Source organism: Ornithorhynchus anatinus, chromosome 2 (genome assembly GCF_004115215.2).
Source record: "Ornithorhynchus anatinus isolate Pmale09 chromosome 2, mOrnAna1.pri.v4, whole genome shotgun sequence".
Taxonomy (NCBI): Eukaryota; Metazoa; Chordata; class Mammalia; order Monotremata; family Ornithorhynchidae; genus Ornithorhynchus; species Ornithorhynchus anatinus.
The window spans coordinates 32,945,923-32,969,153 of record NC_041729.1 but is presented as its reverse complement, the minus strand read 5'-3'; the positions used below and the strand labels follow the sequence as shown (position 1 = coordinate 32,969,153).

At 48.0% G+C, this 23,231-nt stretch overlaps 2 protein-coding genes across 6 annotated transcripts in view; one reads left to right on the top strand and one right to left on the bottom strand.

Moving 5' to 3' along the window:
• Positions 1 to 3,221: 3,221 nt before the first annotated feature.
• On the top strand, positions 3,222 to 11,549 carry C2H16orf90 (chromosome 2 C16orf90 homolog). 2 transcript variants are annotated; one of them, XR_001604263.3, is made up of 4 exons: positions 3,222 to 3,339; positions 7,469 to 7,846; positions 8,197 to 8,717; positions 11,351 to 11,549. XR_001604263.3 is itself a non-coding variant. In XM_016226640.3 (3 exons), exons 1-3 carry the CDS (start codon positions 3,294 to 3,296, stop codon positions 8,421 to 8,423), a joined length of 651 nt encoding a protein of 216 aa, XP_016082126.2. In that variant the 5' UTR covers positions 3,222 to 3,293; the 3' UTR covers positions 8,424 to 8,756. The 2 variants fall into 2 exon arrangements, 1 of the variants encoding a protein (XP_016082126.2); XM_016226640.3 differs by lacking the exon at positions 11,351 to 11,549 and having other exon boundaries at positions 8,197 to 8,756.
• The window catches only part of NAA60 (N-alpha-acetyltransferase 60, NatF catalytic subunit), a 59,731-nt gene continuing 48,048 nt past the window's right edge, over positions 11,549 to 23,231 (bottom strand). For 3 of the 4 annotated variants that reach the window (XM_029054145.2, XM_039910956.1, XM_029054147.2), the window contains exons 3-7: positions 21,395 to 21,524; positions 20,527 to 20,623; positions 16,679 to 16,913; positions 15,144 to 15,348; positions 11,549 to 13,513 (exon numbers count right to left, since the gene is read on the bottom strand). In XM_029054145.2, the coding sequence (XP_028909978.1) occupies positions 15,192 to 15,348; positions 16,679 to 16,913; positions 20,527 to 20,623; positions 21,395 to 21,524 (619 nt within the window). In that variant the 3' untranslated portion in view covers positions 11,549 to 13,513; positions 15,144 to 15,191. Of the gene's footprint in view, positions 13,514 to 15,143; positions 15,349 to 15,792; positions 15,914 to 16,659; positions 16,914 to 20,526; positions 20,624 to 21,394; positions 21,525 to 23,231 lie in introns of all 4 variants that reach the window. The other variant, XM_029054148.2, reaches the window with a different exon arrangement.

Here is a 23,231-nt window from a genome sequence, read left to right as displayed (position 1 = left end):
GGTTGACGCTTACTTAAGGGCAGACCACTGTACTAAGTGCTTGGGGAAGTATTCATTCATTCATTCGACTGTATTTATTAAGCTCTTACTGTGTGCAGAGAGTACGACACATTCCCTGCCCAAAATGAGCCTACAGTCTAGAGGAGGGGGAGACAGACACTAGTATACTATATACTTATATACACAAAATTACAGGTATGGAAATAAGTGCTGTGGGGCTGGGCAGGGGAAAGAACAAAGGGAAAAAGTCAGGGCGATGCAGAAGGGAGTGGGAGAAGAGGAGAGGAGGGCTTAAACTGGGAAGGCCTCCTGGAGGTAAGACTTTGAAGCAGGGGTGGGTAATTGTCTGTAGGATATGGCGAGGGAGGGCGATCCAGGCCAGAGGCAGGACAAGTGCAAGGGGTTGGCAGTCAGATAGATGAGACACAGTGAGAAGGCACTGGTGAGGAAGGGTGGCCATGGGCGAATAGAGGGACGGCCCCAAAACAGCCAGTGGGCAGTCCAAGGCAGGTATACTGACTCCGGGAGAGGACACTGCAGGGGGGCTTCAAGCCCCAGGCACGAGGTTTCTCCCAGCACCTAACGGCGAATAATAATCTTGGTATTTGTTAAGCGCTTACTATGTGCAGAGCACTGTTCTAAGCGCTGGGGTAGATACGGGGTCATCAGGTTGTCCCACGTGAGACTCACAGTTAATCCCCCTTTTACAGATGAGGTAACTGAGGCACCGAGGAAGTGAAGTGACTTGCCCACAGTCACCCATCTGACAAGTGGCAGAGTCGGGATTCAAACCCATGACCTCTGCCTCCCAAGCCCGGGCTCTTTCCACTGAGCCACGCTGCTTCTCTAATGGTTCGTTATCAAAAGGCGAGCCGACCTGGAGTCGCCACAGACAATCGGGCTAATCAGAAAGCGAGACAATGCCTACGGGCATATTAACAAAGTATAAAAGGCGAAGCATAAAGGCCTTGGGTGCGCTTCCCTTCCCTCGAGGGATCGCCCGCCACTTTCAAATTCCTGGCGTTATAATTCGGGCAGGGGGCTGGGATTTGGGAGTGAAATAAACTTGTTTTGGCCTTGTTTATCCCCTCGGAGTAATTCTTTACTCACCAAGGTTCTGAACCGTAGTAGTCGGTAGCGGATCGCCAACACTGGGGTAGAGAAAAGCTAATTAGGTGGCTAATCAGAAACAGCGTGGCTCAGTGGAAGGAGCCCGGGCTTGGGAGTCACTGGTCGTGAGCCCTTAAGTAAGCATCAACCAACACTCAGATCCGGGACCAGACTTCTAATCCCAGCTCCGCCACTTTCTGCTGTGTGTTCTTGGGGAAGTCACTTCACTTACTCTTTGTCTCAGTGACCTCATCTGTAAAATGGGAATGAAGACTGAGTTGCATTAGAGGATTTGAAGAGGTTGCTGGGCCAGGAGGTAAATGGACCAATCCCCGGCTCCCAACCTGCGAGAATGAGGATCTTGCCCTCCTCCCATCATCTCCAGGTGGTCACCAGGTGACCAGCTAGCCAGACTAGTTTAGGCATCTAGCTCTCTGGCCCGGGGCAGGGCAGATTTAATAATGATGGCATTTGTATTTACTATGTACCAGGCCCTGTATTAAGCACTGGGGTATTATACAAGCTAATTAGGTCGCTAATCAGAAGCAGCATGGCTCAGTGGAAAGAGCCCGGGCTTGGGAACCAGTAGTCGTGAGTTCTAATTCCGCTCTGCCACTTGTCTGCTGTGTGACCTTGGGCAAGTCACTTAACTTCTCTGGGCCTCAGTAACCATCTGTAAAATGGGGATTAAGACTGTTAGCCCCATGTGGGACAACCTGATGACCTTGTATCTACCCTAGCGCTTAGAACAATGCTTGGCACATAATAAGCACTTAACAAACACTATCATTATTATTATTATTACATAGCTCTGCATGATGAGAATAACACTGGTTAAGCGCTTATTATATGCCAAGCACTGTTCTAAGCACTAGAGTGAATACAAGTTAATCAGCTTGGACAAAGTCCCTGTCTCACATGGTGCTCACACTCTTATCCCCATTTTACAGATGAGGTAAGTGAGGCCCAGAGAAGTGATGTGATTTGCCCAAGGTCACAGAGCAGGCATGTGGCGGCGCCAGGATTAGAACCCAGGTCCTTCTGACTTCCAGGCCTGTGCTCTATGCACTAGGCCACACTGCTAAGGTAAGCACTTAGGAGACCCACTGCAGTGCTAACATATGAAGTGCCCTTTTTTCAACATCTGCTCTGGCCTCTGCTTCCCCAGGAGGGTCCATCTGCTGGGGAGCAGGCTGCATGGGGGTCAAGATGGCTGAGGGGCTCCCCAGATTCCCAGTAACTTTTTGACCACCCACAAGGCAACCCCAAATTGGGAGCACAGGGCAGGGCTGTGTTTGGGCCTGCCCTCTCAACCCTTGCAAGGCTCCAGGGCCGAATTCCACACTGATAATCTCCCAGGCCACTCAGAGATGGGCTATGAAGAGCCCCAACTTTGGCTAGTAGGATTTAATTTTCCTTGGAGCCAGGAGCACTTTGCTACCTGATCCCCAGGAGGTGTCAATCCCTTCTCAGATAGTGGGCCAATGTGGGCCTGAGGGTAGAGGGCCTGGGGAATGTCACTGTGTTTGGTGGGCCTGAATCTAGAAGAGCATGGCCCAGTGGCTAGAGCACCAGGCCTGGGAGTCAGAAGGAGCTGGGTTCTAATCCCAGCTCTGCTATTTGTCTACTCTGTGACCTTGAGCAAGTTGCTTAACTTTTCTGTGCCTCAGTTACCTCATCTGTAAAAAGGGGATTAAGACTGTGAGCCCCATGTGGGACAGGGACTGTGTCCTACTTAATTAGCTTGTATCTATGCCAGTGTTTAGTTCAGTGCCTGCCACATAATAAGCACTGAATAAAGATCACAATTATTATTATTATTATCTCCACTCCCATCTCACTTGGATCCTTTCATTTTTCCCAGGCCTGGGCCCTCCTCTCTCCACTCCTCCCTCTCTAGTCACATGTTCCAGGAAGCTGGACAGATGGACTGGTGGATCCTGAGGTGATGAGGACGATGCTGAGGGTGATGATCGTGTCTGCGGTTGTGAGGTAGGGAAGGTGGGACGCTTTATAACTTGTCCTGCCTGGGTTCCCCAAGTTAGGAAAAATGATATTTTCCATTATGACATCACAATTCCCATGGAGAATATCTGCTGCAGTGCCTGAGCTCCAGAGTGTAGACTGAGAATGGACCAGAGGAATGCCCGGTTAGCTTCTCTGGCCTGCTCTCTTGGACAGAGATGGACGCCTTGGCCAGTGCTTTTTCTCAACTGCGGATAAGAGAAGGTAGAGGATGGGTGAAGATGGGAAGGGGGGATTGGAACTCTCTCTCCTACTGAGCTGAGTCCGTGCCTCGAGATGCTCTTATTGAATGGCAGTGGGTAGTTGTCTTTAGAGGCTGAAAGTGGTGAAAACCGCCTCGCTCAAGGTAGTACAGGCGGAGACCAGAGGACGGGGGCAGGTGATGAGATGTTACCCCCACCTTTCTCATCTCAGTTTCCACATCTGTAGATTGGAAACTGGAGCGCCCTCCCTGTTTAGGTCTCCTAAAGGAGTCCTGAGGGATAAACAAAATGACCGTCGAATGGTTGGAGCCCTCGGGAGATGGGTGTTGTGAGGCTATCTAGTGTTACCCTTAACCTGATCTGAGTACTTGTTTCATCCCAGCAATTAATGACTGTTTCCCAGCCTTTGGTTGATTTCTGAAGAGTCACTCTTGATCCCTATCTATCCGATCTGCTGCACTGTTTGTTGGAAACACAAGCTATTATTATTACTGTTTTTATTATAGTACTTATTAAGCACCTACTATGTGCCAAGCATTGTACTAAGTGCTAGGGTAGTGCTGGAGTAGATACCAGATAATCAGGTTGGACACGGCCACATGGGGCCCACCTGGGACTTCCTCTAGACTGTATACTCATTATGGGCAGGGAACATATCTACCAACTCTGTTATACTGTACTCTCCCAAGTGCTTAGTACAATGCTCTGCACAAAGTAAGTGCTCAATAAATACCAATAATTCAACCCCATTTCACAGATGAGGAAACTCAGGCACAGAAAAGCAGCGTGGCTTAGTGGAAAGAGCACAGGGTTGGGAGTCAGAGGACATGGGTTCTAATGCCGGCTCCGCCACTTGTCTGCTGTGTGCCTCAGTTACCTCATCTGTAAAATGGGAATTAAGACTGTGAGCCCCATGTGAGACAACTTGATTACCTTGTATCTACCCCAGAGCTTAGACCAGTGCTTGGCACATAATAAGTGTTTAACAAATACCGTAATTATTATTATTATTGTTACCTAAGGTCCACAGAGCAAACGAGTGGCAGAGTCAGGATTAGAATCCAGGTCTTCTGATTCCCAGGCCTGTGGTCTTTCCATTAAGCCATGTCGTTTCCCATGTTCTGGCTTGTGAGTACTGTTGACCTGAAAAAAAAGTCCTAGCTATGGGTTCAGTGGACTGATGTGTTCCCACTTTGAAAACTGACAGAGGATCAGGAGGGTGGGACATGGCGGGAGGGATTGGCAAGGCTATCCCAACAAAAGAAAGTCAGCCCTCAATCAAATCAATCAGTAGTATTTATTGAATGCTTACTATGTGCAGAACACTGCACTAAACATTTGGGAGAGTACAATACAACAGAATTAGCAGACACGTTAGCGCTTAGAGTCTAGAGGGGAAGATAGACATTATTATGAATTAACAATATATAATTTAGAGATATTACATAAGTGCTGTGGGCTTGGGAGTGGGGAGAACATCAAAGATCCAAAGATCACAGATCCAAGCACATAGTCACGTTGTCATGGACCCAGGGGAAGAGAAATCCAGCAGGCGGGATCCTGAGGGAAGTGTGGCCACACCAAGCCCTTGACTCTGTGACACACTGACTTGTCTCCCTTTATTCATTCTCCTCCTACCCCCCACAACACTTAGGTACATATCTGTAATTTATTTATTTCTATTAATGTCTGTCTCCCCCTCTAGACTGTGAGCTCGCTGTGGGTAGGGAATGTGTCTGTTATATTGTTATATCGTACTCTCCCATCTTTTAGTACCGTGCTCTGCACACAGTAAGCGTTCAATAAATACAATTGTCTGACTGACTCTGACTCTGTGCCGAGCCTCCAGAGGCCTTTCCCGTGTTAATCTTGAACACTCTCAGGGGGGTTCTGGAATCTAATGGCTGCATTTCCCAGTCAACCTGAGGCCCAATGGAACACATCTGGCACATGTTCCCATCATTACACCGATTCCACATTCAGGCTTGCACCCAACCGATGTTTCGAAACGTGGGCATCCTGCTGCTGCTTTAGAGGTGCCCACCTCGAAAGGTGCCACCTAAAGGACGATTTGGGATTCCGTTTGGGTTGGAATAGAGCAGGGGACGGGGTTATGCGTTGAGCTGATTCCGATAACAGAATCTCCCAAAGCCCCTGCTTTAGGAAGAGTAGTTTGAGCAGCGTTCTCTCTCGTCCCTGTCAGGCACGGTTCTGTTGGGGCACAGAGTACGTACCACGAGGGAGTAGATGGGTGGCAGAGGCACAGGACATTTCAAAGTGCACACACGATTTTTTAATGTGTTGGACAAGTTTACGGTCGAAGCGAGGGCAGCAGAGCGCTGACCCTGGGCTGCAGCACCCCATCTGGAAGACAGTCACCTCTGTAGCCACCGGGTCCTTCCCTGCCCACGTTACCCAGAAATTTTTTAGTCAGTCAGTCATCCAGTCAATCAATCATATTTATTGAGTGCTTACTGTGTGCAGAACACAGTACTAAGCACTTGGAAGAGTACTATATAACAATGTAATAGACACATTCGCTGTTCACAGTGAGTTTACACTCTGGGGGGGAGACAGACATTAATATAAATAAACTGTGGATATGTACATAAATCTTGTGGGGCTGGGAGCGGGGGGAATAAAGGGAGCATATCAGAGTGATGCAAGAGTGGGGGAAGAGGAAAAGAGGGCTTAGTCAGGGAAGACCTCTTGAAGATGTGCCTTCAATAAGACTTTTAAAGGGGAGAGAGTAATTGTGTGTCGGATTTGAGGAGGGAGGGTGTTCCAGGCCAGAGGCAGGATGTGGGAAAAATGTTGGTGGCGAGATAAACGAGATCGAGGTACACTGAGAAGGTTAACATTAGGGGAGCAAAGTATGTGGGCTGCCCCAACCCCTTCAGAGACCTGTCCACCCCATGCAACGCTTAGGCCTAGGAGAAGCAGAAGGGCCTAGTGGAAAGAACATGGGCTCGGGAGTCAGAGGCCCTGGGTTCTAATCCTTGTTCTGCCACTTGTCTGCTGTGTGACCTTGGGCAAGTCACGTAACTTCTCTGTGCCTCAGCTACCTCATTTGCAAAATGGGGTGTCAATACCTGTTCTCCCTCCTACTTAGACTGAGAGCCCCACGTCGGACCTGATGATCTTATATCTACCCCAGCGCTTAGTACAGTGCTTGACACAGAGTAAGTGCTCTACAAATTCCGCAATTATTACTAGTCTTCGGTCAGAAATGAGAAATAACTGCTGATATATGCAGAGCCTCCCTAAAGTGAAGAGCAGTGTGGCCTTCTGGAAAGAGCACGGATCTGGGAGTCAGAAGATCTGCGTTCTAATCTCGGCTCTGCCACTGGATGGCTGACAGTGGGCAGGTCACTTAACTGCTCTGTGTCTTAGTTTCCCCAATTGTAAAATGGGGATTAAATATCTGTTCTCCCTCTTCCTCAGACTGTGGCCCTCTGGGGATAGGAACTTTGTCCAACCTGATTATCTTGTCTCCACCCCAGAGCTTAGAACAGTGCTTGACATATAGTAAGTACTTTAATACAACAATAAAAATTAAAATACTTAAAAATAGTAACGAGGAATAGAACTCAGGTCTACTGATTCCCAGAGCGGTGCTCTATCCACTGGACAAAGGCAGGGTGACAGCAGATTCTAGGGCAAACACAAAGGCAGAGTTAAACTGGGAGCATCTTGGGTTCCCCGGAGAGGACTCTTGTGGACCAGCCTGACCTAAAATGGATCCAGGGGCTGGGAGAAAGGAGCAGAGCCAGTGCAGGGTAGGGTTGGATGATGGTTCTGAATAATAATAATAATAATAACTTTAGCATTTGATCAATGCTTACTATGTGCCAGGCACTATACTAAATGCTGAGCTAGATATAAGCCAATGGGGTTGGACACAGTCGCTGTCCCATGAGGAGCTCACAGTCTCAATCCCCGTTCTACAGATGAGGTAACTGAGGCCCAGAGAAGTGAAGTGACTTGCCCAAGGTCACCCAGCGGGGTCAGGATTAGACCCCATAACCTTCTGACTCCCAGGCCTCTGTTCTGTCCACTAGGCCTTGCTGCTTGGGGGTGTTTTCCAAACGACAGTGGAGCCTTCACATGCCTCTGTGCTTTCCCTGTAGATGAACTGAGCCAGGCGGCGGACGACACTGGCTCTTCGGACATGCCCCCTGACATCTACGAGGGGGGCCTGGGGGCCCGAAGGCCACCGTGCTCCAGCCCGCCCGGAAGCAAGCCCAAGAACTTCCGCCTGCGGCACCTACGCGGGCTGAATTCCTACCTGCCCAGCGACCTCCGGCCCGCCGGCCAGTGTGAAAGCCACTGGCTGTGGAGGCTCATGAGCGGAACCTGTCCCCCGCTCCCTCGGGTGCCAGCCGGGGGTGGGGCCGGGACACTGCGGACTCTTTTCCCGGAAGGCCAGACATGCCCTAAGACAGCCTTCCCGGCCCTCCCTGCGTCCGCGGAGAGCCCCGGGACTAGCCGCCAGCAGGAGAGCTTGGGTGAGCAGACACACCGTCTAGGATTTTGGGATGGGATTTTCCATGGGAACGGGTGAGGGGCAGGAGGAGAGACTGGGGGGAAAGATTATTTTCCTTCCAACCTACCAACTGCCCGGAGCTGGGATCCTTAGAAGGAGGCAGTGAGGCTGGAGAGTTGGAGAACATGAAGCCTTAAGGGGCTCCGGGGAAGCCTATAGAATAAACCAAAGGTGACTGGGGAAGAGATCAAATTCTTCCATTTTTATAGGATTGCTGGAAGATTCCAAGCCTAATGGAGACAGGAGGGAGGGTTCCCCCTCTTGGACACCCCGGGATCACTCACCTCCCTTCCCTTTCCTCCCCCTCGGCAGCTCCGGGTTCCGTCAAGGATACGACAGAGGCTTCCCCCTCCCAGGCCAGACCCAGACCCGGGCCCAGGCCCAAAAGGTCCAGGTTGGCCTCGCAGAAGTCTGCATACCCCGCGTGCAAGAGAACACGCCCTGATAGCCACGAGGGGCCACGGCAGGGCCCAGAGGCGGAGCTAGGATGCTCACAGGAAAAAGGGGAACTGAGTGCAGAGACGTCTGACCTCGCCTAAAGGGCCCGTGGAGGGGAAGAGCTGAGAGAGACCCCGGGCGGGGGAGGACGGCCTCTTGCCGCCACCACAGCCTACCAGCCAGCCGGTCGGGCGGCCCTGGAAGAGAATGCCAAACGGTCCAGGGCCACCGAGAGAAGAAGCGGGGTGGCCCATGCCCCGGTGGCCAGGAGAAGAAGAAGCAGGAGTCGGGGCACCGGGAGGCTCTGCTCTCAGGGCATTCAGGAACCGGCATGACACCGCAGACAAGAAGCAAGGCAGAACATCCCAGCCGGGCCGGCGGCATCAGGGTTTCAGGTCTGTCCTAATAAAGGACCGGTAATGCGGTTGTCTTACTGCCGGTCTAGCCTTCTTTTTCTCTCTCTCTTTCTCTATAATAATAATAATGATGATTATAATAATAATTGTTGTATTTAAGTGCTTACTTTGTGCCAGGCACTGGGGTAGATAGAAGATAATCGGGTTGGATACAGTCCCTGTCCCACATGGGGCTCACAGTCTTCATCCACATTTTACAGATGAGGTAACAAGCACAGATAAGTGATTCTCTCTCTCTCTCTCACACACACACACCCTCCCAAAAAAAAAACTAAACCTCATAAGGAGAAGTTCCATAGTCATTAAAGAAGCAGTCTTCTGACTTTACCTATCAATAACTCACCTGGACCACTTTTTTAAAAAAATGGTATTTGTTAAGCACTTAGTATAATGCCAGGGACTGTACTAAGCACTGGGGTAGATAGAAGCTAATCAGGCTGAACACAGTCCCTGTCCCACATGGGGTTCACAGTCTTAACCCCATTTTACAGGTGAGGTATCTGAGGCACAGAGAACCGAAGTGACTTGCTCAGTGCCACAGAGCAGACAAGTGACGGAGCTGGGATTAGAACCCAGGTCCTTCTGACTCCCAGACTACATTGCTTCTCAAGACCACTTACTCAAGAAAATCCAAAGTACTGAACCCAATCACCCTGGCATCCCTCTGGCCCCACAGCGACCAGTTGGCAGTTGAGTAGCTCAGCTTTCTGCTCAGTGTAGGGACACTTTCTCCCTCCTCCCTTAGTTGCCCTGATTAAATCCTTCCTCTGGCTGGATCAGACACACACATGACCTGTCCAATCTAGTATTCTGCAGGGCAACAAGCTGCTTAGAGAGATTGGGTGGTGGTTGCCCTTCTTGACATAGCCATCCTGATGTTTAAGAATGTACCTTTGAACATACCTAACCTTTTCTAGTAACCCATTAGGCATCTATCCATGGATCTAATGCAGGTTGATCAATTGCATAATCCTTTTCAAGTCTTATTAAATTCCTAAATCTTCCCTTTAACACCCCAAGTGTGCTATAGGTGATCTACTTTGGACCTCTTGCCCAGAGAATTCATCTCAAACCATTTTGAATCTACTGATATTTTTGGGCTATTTCTTAGGGAAAATTCCATATACTAAGGTCTCTTTGGGTAAATAAAGAGATTTTCCTTTTGTTTTTCCCCCCTACAGCACCACGTTTCAAGAGCTGCCCTAAATAGTCTTCTGGTTTCCCATAGTCCTGGTAGTGAGCGATTTGGTGAATGATAATTCCATTAGGAAATCCAGTCACTATAGAGGGGAGGGGGACAGAAGGAAGGGGAGAATTGAGGGAAGAGGGCTGGACTTATGTGCTCTACTGCATTTACTGATGGTCCTTGATATTCCCCCCACCACTTGGCCTTGGCAGGCACCTCCCACCCAAGTTAAGTAGCGGGCAGCTGACAGCAGGCATGCTAATGCCAACCTTTCCAGCCTGCGAATGAGAGTTGGTTGGGGCCCAGGAGAACCAGTTCAGCTCTTGTGGTAATAATAATTATGGTATTTGTTAAGCACTTACTACATGCTAGGCACTGTACTAAGCACTGGGGGAGATAGAAGATAATCAGTTTAGACATACTTCCTGTCCCATAGTCTTAATCCCCACTTTACAGATGAGGTAACTGAGGTACAGAGAAGTAAAGTGACTTGCCCAGAGTGACAGCAGACAAATGGCAGAGCCGGGATTAGAACCCACGTCCTTCTGACTCCCAGGCCGGTGCTCTATCCATTAGGTAGGCCTAGCTGCTTCTGTTAATGGCTGATGGAATCAGCAACCCAGACTGTGTGCAAAACTCGAGTGGAAGGGTTGTGATTTTTAGATAGTGGGCAAAAGGTTACTTCGCTTAGTTTCTGTGCCCTTCTCTGCTAAGTTCCTTCTGAATTCTTAGGCCTGGTGAGTTGTTTGTATCTAGCTAATCAATTTGTGTTGCTTTTATTGTTGGCTTTAGTTCCTGACCTGCCTGTGATACAACACTATTTGGGTGTGGGAACTTCCCTAACATGTTTCCGGAAAAGACTATGCTAAAACTTCCAGGTCGCTTTAACGCCTGTGGGCATATTTTGCCCATGATCTTGCGAGCTCAGCTGCTACCCTGGTGGCTGTTAATCTTCACAACCCTCACCAGGCCAATTTTTAAACTCCTTTCCAGACCATGTTCCTGTTGGCAGTTGACCTGCCACTCCTTTTGGATTTACCGATCCCCCGATACCCGTTCATTTTGGTAGTCTAAATTAACCTGTTTGGACGGCTGACATTCGGATCACTGACTTTTCAACCGGAGCTTACGTTAGAGAAGCAGCATAGCTCAGTGGAAAGAGCACGGGCTTGGGAGTCAGAGGTCATGGGTTCGAATCCCAGCTCTGCCACCTGTCAGCTGTGTGACTGTGGGCAAGTCACTTCACTTCTCTGTGCCTCAGTTACCTCATCTGTAAAATGGGGATTAAGACTGTGAGCCTCATGTGGGACAACCTGATTACCTGATCTCTACCCCAGCACTTAGAAGAGTGCTCTGCACATAGTAAGTGCTTAACAAATACCAACATTCATTCATTCACCATCTTCTCTTTTTTCATTTACTACAGACTCGGGAGACTCCTCCAGAACTCTAACCAACAAACCCCGAAGTTCCATTTTCAGTTAATACTGAACAGTGCTGAATGCTTTCTCCCCTGGCGTCACACTTGCGATCCCACGAGCCCCAGGGAGGGTAGGTGATGAGAGGTCAGGGGAACGTGTTATTTCGGTCGAGTCCCCTAATATACCAAAAGCTGAGCATCTGATTGACTTAAGATTTTATTAATTTTTTGTAATAAGACAGACAAAACACTACAATCCATTCAACACTGAATTAAACTCCATGGTGATGGGGCGGGCACGGGGGCAATTCCCTTCTTGATTGAATGCTGAATGGTTAAACATTACAGGGCGAATATTAGAATCGGGAACATTCGTCCCCACCCCTCATCACCAAAAAAACCCAAACCAGATGATAATCTGGATTTATTAAATAAGAGGGCACGTTAGGGCCTCAGAGCACCTGGCCAGCTATCGCAGTAGTCTGGACTGGTTTAGAAGGTGACCGAGACCCTACTTTGCTCCAACAGTTACACGTGCCAGTTACCGCCCTAGTGCCTGCCAGCAGGGGACAACAGGGTGCTGCCAGGGTGCTGGCAACCTTCATCTAAAGAGGTCTCTAAAATACACCTTCCCCACCACCGGGACAGTGGAAAAAGAGGGGCAGAGAGGTCCAATCGGTCTCCTTCGAGCATGCTGGGAGGGTGGGTGGAATCAGGTGCTGGGAAATCCGGTTATATTTGGGCGGTTGTTCGCACGCTTGGAGGGAGGGTTGAACTCGTAACACTATGCAGTGGTTTAACGGAATACTGATGACCCTGTGCCCTTTGCTCTCGCCACCCTTTAGGGGTGCGGAATTTAAGGGAGGGGGATGTCAGAGGGTCACACAACGGATGAGCATGCTGCGAGCCCGGTTTTACAGTACTGAAATAGTCTAACTACCGCCACGGCCTTATCCGCCCTGGAGGAATTGAAATTGGCTTCCTCAGAGGCTGAGAAATGAAGCGTGGGCCTCAGCCCACACCAGCATTTCTCTAGTCACTGTAGCTCCGAAGCTGTAAATTCTGACCCGCATTAATTTCTTCCTACTTATAAGGTAGTTCACGCTGGCTGATTCACGTGAGGCCTTAGGAAGCTCTAGGTGGGAAGGAAGAGGAAGAGAAGGAAGGTCAACAGGGGAAACATCGGAAAGAATTCCTCAGGAATAACAGGGAAACAATTGGAAAGAATTTCTTAAGGCCTGGCCTTGGGAACTCTAATGATTCAGCCACTGTGCCTTGGGAACTCTAATGATTCAGCCACTGTGCTCCAGCCCTTGGACACTAGCTCAGAAACATAGAATTTCAGTAAGAAAAAGCAATTTCATTCCCCGTCCCCAAGGCATAATTGAAATCAGATACTAATGAGGATGTGAAAGAAACAGAATGGGGAATTATCCCTGGTTGCCAGACCATCCCAGCACAAGTTCATCGGTCTCCCATCCAACGGAATCTGAGGATCACCGGTCCATTTGTTCTGGAAATCCTGTGGTGGCTGGGGGCGGTGCGAGAGGGTCTGGGCCTGACCGCCAAAAGAGGCCTAGGCCGTAAGAAGCCGCCATCTGCAGTCAAGGACGCCAGGTGACTGTGACTTTGGCAGGCTGGATAGCCTCAGAGGGAGGGCCAGGGTGGTTTTTAAGTCAGCATCTTCTCTCCGCTGCGCCAACCAGGGGGCCATGGCATCGCGGGGCGGTGGGGTTCGGTTTCTCACACAGGTGCTGCAAAAGCATTGTGCGATCTCCTCATCTGCCCCACTTTCTCACTTCCAATCTGTTCCGGGGTCCAGCCGGCCAATTAATTCGGAGCTGAGGCCACGTGGAGGACTCGGTAAAGTGATGAGGGAAGCAACTGGATCAGAAAAGAGCGTGCTCGTTCCAGTGATGAGACTTTGCTGCTCCCCAGCTGGCTGCGGAAGGGCAGGTCCTGGGCGGCCGCCCTCTATGAGGGCAGAGGTAAGCCTCTCCTGCACCTGGAGGGGAGGTTAAAGGTATGGCAAATTGGGATCAGTGTCAGCCCGGCCTTGGCTCATTTATGGAGGGCGGGCATTTTAGAGGACCTGGTGGACAGGGAGGTCAAGTTTGCAGGAATCAGTGCAGAATTAGGTGGTTTCAACTGAAGAATGATGGGATAAGCCTGGGTAAAAACAACAACGAAAAAACCAGTGTCAAAATGCATCAGTGAAAGCTCAGTCTTCCAGAAGTGTTGAGGTACAGGTATGGGCCTGAAATTTTTACTGCAAGTCTCGTCACTTGCTGGGCTGTGCAGGTGATGAGTGCCTCCAGATTTCACTTTGGCTTCTTCCCCTCTTCAAACCTGGCAGGTCACACCTCTTCCCCCTTCTTCAAAGCCCTCAAGAAAAATGCCACCTCCTCCATGAAGACTTGATGAATTAACGTTGCCCCACCCAATTCACTTCAACCCAGCAATCACACTTAGGGTTCACACCCATTCCCTGCAAATGTGTTGACTGACAGAGTGGTGGCCTATCAGGCTACATATTTTATTTTATTCATCTCTTTCATTTATCAACTCACCTGCCACCAGATGCATTTGCTCTTCCTTCTGCTCACAGGATTTGTAAATTTCTATCTCCCCCTCTCCCTTACTAGCTTGTAAACTCCATGAAGGCAGAGACCAAATCACTTAGGCCTTTGGCATACTTCCAACTGTTTAGCCCGGCAGTTTCTCTACACTATCGAATTCTCGATGGCTGGAGAAATGCCATTTATTACAGAAACGTGTTCGGTAACTAGCTGACGACAACCATATAGGATGGTAACCTGTTTTTCAAATCCAGCATTTCTCCATTGCAGAAGGCTATGGATAGGGGAAATGATCCAAGCAACAAATTATCAAAGTGGTTAAGAGGCCAAACTTAGATCTAATAAAGCTCAATGAATTAGGAGTTCCTTATACTGATCGCCCAGAGTAGGGATACTTGTTTTAAAGTTGCATTATTTTAGGGGACAGTCAGCTCTCCAGTCTGGGATTGTCGATCCAGTTTAGGGTTTCACCCGTTGCTCGCACTTCCCAGCTCAGTCGTCACTCCACTACAAAATCTGAGCCAGTCCATTGGGTGCTTTCTGCTGCTTAAGGTTTGGAGGGAGCAGAGCTTCTGACTGATCACCTGTGACTTGAAGCCCTTCAGGCTCTTTCTTCCCCTTTCTCTCCTTGGCCCCCCAACCAACATGGATCATCAAGTGTTGGCTGTGCTTCGAGGGAGATCAGTCTTTACAACTGCAAACCAGAGTCGAAGGGAGATATTATAGCTACTGGTAGTGGGGGAAATCGGGCCTAAATTAAGAAACAGGCCCGAAAAAAAGGGGAAAAGCATCAGGAAGGCAGCAGCCAAAATGCCCACACCTGCTAAACTGGATTTCTTTCTAGAAGCTACCGATCTCCCATCCAATTCCTGTGGCTGAGCTGCCGGCGATGCCGACCGCCGCCGCAAGTAGCGATTCGAGGGCCTGAATGAGCAGCAAGGCTCCACCACGTCCCCTTTGGCCTCATCTTCCTCACACCTCTTGTGAGCCTGCTTCGACTGTTTAAACCCCCATGTTAAAACTGAGTTACATGGTTTCGCTTGATTTTCCGTTCCCTCTCTGCCCTAGGCACCTCTGATTCCCACCCTCCCACCCCCGACACACCACCACCTCTCAGCAGGGAGCGCTCCTCTCCCCGAGCGAGCTGGGTGGTCCCGGCTTAGTGTCGAGCCGATGCTAGGGTCTTGAGGAGGGGGTGAACGGACACTCCGGCTCGGTACCTCTCGTTGGCTTTTTTCCGGGGGGGGATGGCGGTCTTCTACATGAAGTCACATTGTCCTGCTGTACTCGATTCCGCTCTTGGCAGAAATGCCCGACCAAGGCAAGAGGCTGCAAAGAAGGCTCTGGGCCTGGCGGTAAATTCTCTGAGGAATTGAACAAGGGCTCAGGTTGGCTAGCGCAGAGCCGATATGCTGAATATAATCGGTGGTACTCTGTTAAGGAACGTCACCTCAAAGGGGAGACAATGGCAAAAATCCCTTCCAAAACCCCAGCCTAATGAGCAGCTTCCACTCTTGCCACTCTTTAGGCGGGGCTGCTTTGCAAGTTGGCAATATATGTGGAAGCAGTGTGGCCTAGTGGAAAGAGCACGGGCCTGGGAGCCAGAGAATCTGGGTTCTGATCCCGGCTCTGCCCCTTGTCTACTGGGTGACCTTGGGTGAGTCACTTCATTTCATCATGCCTCGGTTACCTCAAAACATAAAATGGGAATTAAGTGTGAGCCCTATGTGGGACAGAGACTGTGTCCAACCTGATTAGTTTGCATGCACCCCAGCATTTAGTACAGTGCCTGGCACACATTAAACGCTGAACAAATACCATGAGTTTTGAAAAAGGCCACAGGGTTCCCTTAGCAGCTCTTGTACGGACCTGATTTGGTACAGCTTCTCCTGAACAGGTTGAAAAGTTAAGGGCTGCATTTTGGAGCACTGTGTCTCTGCGAGTTGTCATATATAGCCTTCCTGCCCCTGCTTCCAAGTCTTCCTGTTGCCTGTGGAAAGGCCACGAGAGTAAAGACAACAGGTAAACTAAAGATGGGTGGGAGGAAAAAAAAAATACAGGAATGACGGTCCAAAGACTCCCCACATCCTTCTCCTCATATCTCTTACCACAAAATGAAACCCACATTCAAGTGTAAATAAATATTCAGTGCCTCTGCCGGGCCTATGGAAAGAGACAGGAGACTGGAAAGAGACAGGAGACCCAGGTTCTAAACCCGGCTCCTCCACTAGCCCGCTGTGTGACCTCGGGCAAGTCGCTTAACTCCTCTGTGGCTCAATTTCATCATCTGTAAAATGGGGATTAAATACCCGTTCTCTCTTCCCCTTACACCGAGGGCAAGGGACTGTATCCAATCTGATTATATGGTTTCTACTAAAGCACTTAGCCCCATAATGAGGCCTTAAATACCACAATTACGATTGTTATTCTCTGAACAAATGGGTCTAATCCTGGACTTAGAGGGTGGACACACAGCCCTAGCCAAAAGCAGGCACCCATCCAGGCCACGCTGACTTGCATGAGCGCCCTTGTCAGTTTTCTGCTTTTCCCACCAAATTTTTACTGGACACATTTTATAGAACTGGAATGGGGCAATGGTGGAGACACTGCCGGCCACTCCACCTCTGGTCTGCAGAGGCAGTTGGAGGCAAGAGCTACCCCCCTGCCACTCAAACCTTAGATCTGATAAAACCCTTGGAGACCCACACAAGCATCCAAAAGCCAACTCATTGCTACCCGACACTGCAAAGGATATAAGATTGTCCACGGAGGGTGCCCTCCATTGATATAGAGAACATAGGTGAAGCCATCTTTCAGGACTCCCCGAATGGAATAATAATAGGGCAGATAGTGGTGCTGCTTAAAGTCTCTGTTTTCGTAAAAGTTTATTGCAGTGTTGTTGGTGGTGAGGACGTGCAGGTAGATGGCTTTGCAGTGGTCTTGGGCTGTAGTAGATATATGATCCTTCAAGCTTTCCAGTAAGAGGGAACCTAGGTCACAAAGAATGAGAGGATTACATCTAGCTCTCGTGCTCCCGTCGGCTTCTTCCCCGAGCTACGCCAAGATCGGTTTCGGCATCCTCAAAAATCATTCGGAACATTGAACCAGACATTGGGAGAACGTGCGCATATCTGCCCTCAGGTAGTTTAGAGATATAATGGAGGACAACCGGATGACCCACCCTGACTCCCACAGCACTTATGAACATAGCCGTAATTTATTTTAATGTCTGTCTCCCCCTGTAGACTGTAAACTTGTTCTGGGCAGGGGACGTGTCTACCAACTCTCCCAAGTGCTGAGTACTGTGCTCCGCACACTCTAAGTGCATTTATTTTTGATTGATAATAATGACGGTACTTGTTAAGCACTTACTATATGCCAGGCACTTTACTAAGGGCTGGGAAAGATACAGCAAATTGAGCTGGACACAGTCCCCGTCCCACATGGGGCTCACAGTCTCAATGGATGTGATTTGGCAAATTTGAGGAGGAAGAAAGTCTGAGCAAAAAGGAAAAACTAGAAGCAGATAGGAGGCAGGAGTCGTAGCAAGGTTCAGAGATGAAGCTGGGTTTCTTGGTTTAATAAAGAGAAGGGAGGTTGGATATGGGACTGGGAAACCAATACTACTTTTAAGTGGAAATCCCTTGGATTTTTATACCCAGATTGTGATTCTTGAATTGAAGCCCCACTTTAGCCAGCTAAATACTTGCTCTCTAAATCTGCTATTAAAAGGGGTGGCACCCTTTTCCCATAAGCAAAAAAAAAAAACCAACCCAATTATTTTGGGAGCCTGATGGCTCTCTCGGTTTAAATCTGCATCGGACTCAACCTCTGGCAAAAGACTGCAGTGGGCGAGATGTTTAAAAATAGAATTTTAAAAGTTGTTCTTAGAGCCACTTTGGGCTCCGTTACAACTGTTTCAGAACTGTTTCCCATTTTCTGTGGGGCTCTCTGTTCTCTACTGGAGACTCTGAAGGCATTCTGGCTGGGCTCAAAGATGTTTAGAAGGCTGTGGTAACTCACACGAGCAAGGTGAGTGGAAAACAGGAGCTCAAGACACCACCTTGCTTTTTATGCCTTCAAAATAGAAGATGCTCTCCTTAGGTTGAGATGGATGGAGCCAGAAGACAAGAAGTCCCTTAATGATCAAAGGAGTTGAGTGGATCAAGAAACATTTTCAATCAGGAATCCAGATTAACTTGGTTTACCAGTACACTGTAGTTTTGTACATATACGTAGATATATGACTGAACAACAGGTCTCCTTCAGCCACAACGTTCCTTTCACACTAGGGGCTTAAACTTTGATTCAGTCCTAAAACTGCCATCCCCTTCACCCATGGGTTTATCTGTGCCCGGGTTGCTGGGGCTTTTTTTACCCCCAGACTCCTCAATCACAAGCAGCCTTTCTTTTAGCTGCCTCCAGGCCTGGTTCAGAACAGGTTTGCTACTGAAAATAGCCAGAGATGTGGGCATGACCGAATGACCACAGAGAAAGCCCCACTTCTTTACTTCAGGGCTGGCCTATGCTTAAATTTTTTTAATGGCATTTGTTAAGCGCTTACTATGTGCCAGGCACTGTACTAGGAGCTGGGGTAATAATAATAATGATGGTATTTGTTAAGCGCTATGTGCCAAGCACTTTTCTAAGCGCAGGGGGGATACAAAGTAATCAGGTTGTCCCACGTGGGGCTCACAGTCCTAATCCCCATTTTACAGATGATGGAACTGAGGCACAGGAAGGATAAATGAATTGCCCAAAGTCACACAGCTGACAAGTGGCGGAACCGGGATTAGAACCCATGACCTATGACTCCCAAGCCCCTGCTCTTCCCATTGAGCCAAGATGTTTCTCTAGACACAAGCTAATTTGACTGGAGACCGTCCACGTCCCATATAGGGCTCTCACAGTCCTAATCCCCATCTTTCAGGTGAGGTAACTGAGGTGCAGATAATTGAAGTGACTTGCCCAAGGTCTCACAGCAGACAAGTGGTGGAGCCGGGATTAGAACTCAGGTCCTTCTGACTCCCAGGCCCGTGCTCTAGCCACTAGGCCATGCTGCTTCTCAGATGCAGGGAGCCTAGGTCATCCCTATGTCTGTTTTAAGTTTGATCTCTGAATTGGTCCACCAATTGATGTTTCAGCTCACGTATTTGCAGATTTTTGCCTCCTGGCAGATATTTACGTTTAGAATAACAACGATGTCTTGCATATACTGAATGCATTTCAACTTCACCTCTATTCTAGACTTGTTTATAAACTGTGATGCAGTGGCATTCTGTTGCATCCCAATATCAATATGAGACCTGGCTGAGGGACTGTCTTGCCTTCATGACTCCACATAGAAAAAAAAATCAACCTTTCCATCAACAGAATTTATTGAGCTCCTACCATGTGCAGAACGCTACAGTAAGCACTTGGGAGAGTACAAGAGAATGGCTAGTCACGTTTGCTGCCCTCCAGGAGCCTACATTCTAGCAGGGTTTTAAAGAAACACTAAAGACTAGACCACTTGTGAATCAACACAAGGGGATGTGATGTGCTAATCCCCTCATGCCAAGAAAGCACACACATTAAACCCTAACTCATTGTTCTACTTTCGCTATTAATCATTAAAATCATGCAGGCCATTAATGTGGAAGAGGAAACATTAAAAGCATCAGAAGCTGAAACAAAAGTACCATCAAGGTTAATGGTATTTGAGGAGAAAGCTAAATATGAAAGCTTGTGGGTTAAGAAGTCATCCCTAAAGATTTTTGCTAAGGGTCACCCACCCAGCTTCATTCTCTCTAAGACTTGAGCTGCGGTTGAGGTTTCAGCAAGAGTCTGAATCGGAATGCTGGGGGGGAACATTACAAGCTGCCATCCTGGAAAAAATCTTGCTATCATGTGGGCGTAAAGGCGAGCTGAAAACTCCTTTCTCCCCCCTCAGAATGTGCATGAAAATCAAACACAAACTGCCGAGTGTTGCTGAAGATGCAGGTTATAAATATCCACCTAAGGGGAGAAAAAAAACACCTCATTCATCCTCTACCTGGATAGTCTTGTTGGAGAAAGGAAAAAACAAAAACTGCATTTTGGTGCTGGTGATAAGTATTGTAGAAACTCTTCTCCAGTGAAAACCCTTTATCTATTCAGTCAATAGGTCTAAGTCGGGAAACGTACACAGGAGAGCTAGTAGATACAGTCCTTTCACATCACAGGTCTTCATTTTTGGTTCAATGTACTTTTAACCATCCCTCGAGGACTTCGTTTCTTTTCCCTGGAATAATCCATATTCACATTTAGGGTAGCCACTGAATTCTCCAATGTGACTCCCTTACTCCAAATTTCAGGCCAAGGTGCAAAAGAAGTCATTCAATTGCATTTATTGAGCACTTATTGTATGCAGAGCACTGTACTAAGCACTTGGGAGAGTACAACAATAAGCAGACACATTCCCTGCCCACAACAAGCTTACAGTCTAGAGGGGAGACATTCATTCAAATTTATTGAGTGCTTACTGAGACAGACATTAATATAAATAAATAGAATAGAAGAGAAACCCGGACAACAGAGACGCAATTGCAGGATGCCAAGGAAAGGTATGCTGTATGTTCTTACCGATTCCGTGCTTTCTAAATTCTTTCACCACACCTAGGCTTAAGATGTAAGCAACTTGGGTATCAACAGGAAAGTTGGAGGCTAGAATATCTCCATCCTAAAGAGAGAGGACAGAAAAAAGTAAGTAGGGGTTCTCTTCTTGCACACTGCAACAATAGATCCAAATCTCTCTCTAGATTATAAAGCAGATAAAAAAATGGTCAAGTTTGCAGCTAGCTGGATTATTTTTGAAGAACTGAGAACACGGGGGAGAGGAGGGCAAGAGTCTGGACCACGGCAGGATGACTGCTGTGGAGAAGACTTTCCACGATCATCAGCAAAGATTTTTTGAGAGCTTAATGTGTGCAGAGCACTATACTAAACACTTGGGAGAGTACAATGTAACCAAATTGGTAGCCATGTTCCCTGCCAGCAATGTGTTTACAGTCTAGAGAAGAGCTTACAATCTACCTTCCATGGGAAAGAAGGAGAAAATATTAACTTTCAAAAGAAGGTTCTACTGATCCCTTCTCCACTCTAGAATCAAGGATAGGTTGAAGAAATTAAATAAATAAATACATAAATAAAGCTTTTCTGGAAGAGGAAAAAAAAAGCGTACCCAGAAAGAGGCCATGGCCGAATATCCCTGCCAGTAAAAGTTTCAGAGACAGATCTGATTAGTCCATTAATCTTTTTGATGATTAGAACCTTGTGTTTGGCCTCAAGATCGGCATTAAGACATATGCCTGGGGAAGGCGGGGATTAGCATGCTCCATTAACGATCGCCTTTCTGGAGTCTGGCAACCCTCTTCGCTGACTCCCAACCCCACGTCCCTCTGGGCTGCTCAGAGGCTGATGATTTTCTTTTGGGCTGCACTCCGACCCCTACCTCTTTATGTACTTTTGTCCTGTTTTTTATTTCCGCCACTATCATTCCCACAATGGCTCCTCTGTAAGTGGCAGCGAGGGAAAAGAATTTCTTGTTGGAAGTGATGTCACGATACCATGAGTCAGGATACCTAGGGGGAGGAGAACAAAGGTTGACATCGGTGTCTGGAGTTGGAGTTGCAACTAGACTGTACGTTTCAAATCAACTTTCTGTCCCTGGGAGAAAGGTGCCATTTACTTCCCTTTCATGGTCCATTACTAAGGATTTTCTGTTTTCATCTGCTTTTGTTCAAGGAGGGGAAAACGAAACAGGCACAAAGAATTTGACTATTTAAAACCATATCCATATGCTTATTGCCATAATCTCTAGGCTTTTGCCAAACATACTACAGCAACTAAATGATAAAATGATGGCATTTGTTAAGCGCTTACTACGTGCTAGGCACTGTAACTAAGTGCTGGGGTGGATACAAGCAAACTTAGTTGGACAACTGGTCCCTGTCTCACGTGGAGCTCACAGTCTCAATCCCCATTTACAGATAAGGTAACAGAAGCCCAGAAGTGAAGTGACTTTCCCAAGGTCACCCAGCAGACAAGTGGTGGAGCCGGGATTAGAACTCATGACCTGCTGACTCCCAGGCCCATGCTCTATCCACCATGCCATGTTGCTTCTCAGCTAGTGAAATATGCTACAGATATGCTAAGTTCTTCCATAACGCATGTTCTTCCTGTGTACTTCAGATAGAACCCTGTTAGGGAATTAGAGAACGTTCTTCCAACAACGCGGATCTAACTGATGTTGGAAGGAACGGTGCATATTTATGTACAATGACAGTCCAAACATGCACATATTCTAACATGAGATTTTCTTAACATAGCCTGCCAAGACCATAACCTCCATGTTCTTAAGGTAATGTTGAACGGACACCAAAGACTGAATTTTGGCAGAAAAAAGGCAGCCGCCATTTAAAGGACATCCAAAACCAAGCACCTATCCTCAAGTATCGCAAGAAAATTGAACAAGTGCTCTTTTTTAAAATGGCATTTGTGAAGCACTTCCTATGTGCCAGGCACCGTACAATCACTGGGGTAGATACAAGGTAATCCTGTCCCACATGAGGCTCACAGTCAAAATTCCCATTTTACAGGTGAGGTAACTGAGGTACAGAGAAGTGACTTACACAAGGTCGCACGGGAGACAAGTGGAGGAGCCGGAACAGAGCACAGGCCCTTCCTACTCCCAGGCTCCAGTTCTATCCACTAGGTTTAAGGTTTGCAAGTAGGATTAAACGCAGCCCTCAGGGAACAGAGACCACAGTGCAATCTTCTGAATCAGAGAAAATGGAAGAGCCATGGGACTCTGAAACGTTTTGTATGGCTCTACCGATTACTCTACAAAAGACTGCTACGTTATCGCGAAGCCGTAAGTCATGTTGGCACTTCTGGGCCACCTAAGCACTGGTCCATTCGAAATTTCCTGAAGCACTTATATCTTACAAACCCTATTCCTTAAACATTTGCTTGTGTACCTATCCCTTCTTCCTTCTGCATCATTCTTTTTAATCGTATTTTTTAAGCACTCACTATGTATCAAGCCCTGTTCTAAGGGCAGGGGTAAATACGAGATAATCAGGTCGGACAAAGACCCTGCTTTACAAGGGGCTCGCAGTCCAAGTATATAAACAATCTTAGTGTCAGTCTCTCTCACCTGCTCTTAAAGGGCAGGGAGCATGTCTACTGACGTGCAGAAATGTGCTCTACACAGAATGTGCTCAGTAAATAGTACTCCCTGAGTAAAGGAAATGCAAATTTAGAGAAGCAAATTTGAGAAGCGGTGT

Excerpts from the sequence above, each read along its gene's own strand:
- C2H16orf90 (XM_016226640.3), top strand. The coding sequence starts at position 3,294 with ATGGACGCCTTGGCCAGTGCTTTTTCTCAACTGCGGATAAGAGAAG. Across the intron at positions 3,340-7,468 it reads TCAACTGCGGATAAGAGAAG|ATGAACTGAGCCAGGCGGCG; the intron begins GTAGAGGATGGG and ends CTTTCCCTGTAG. Across the intron at positions 7,847-8,196 it reads CCGCCAGCAGGAGAGCTTGG|CTCCGGGTTCCGTCAAGGAT; the intron begins GTGAGCAGACAC and ends CCCCCTCGGCAG.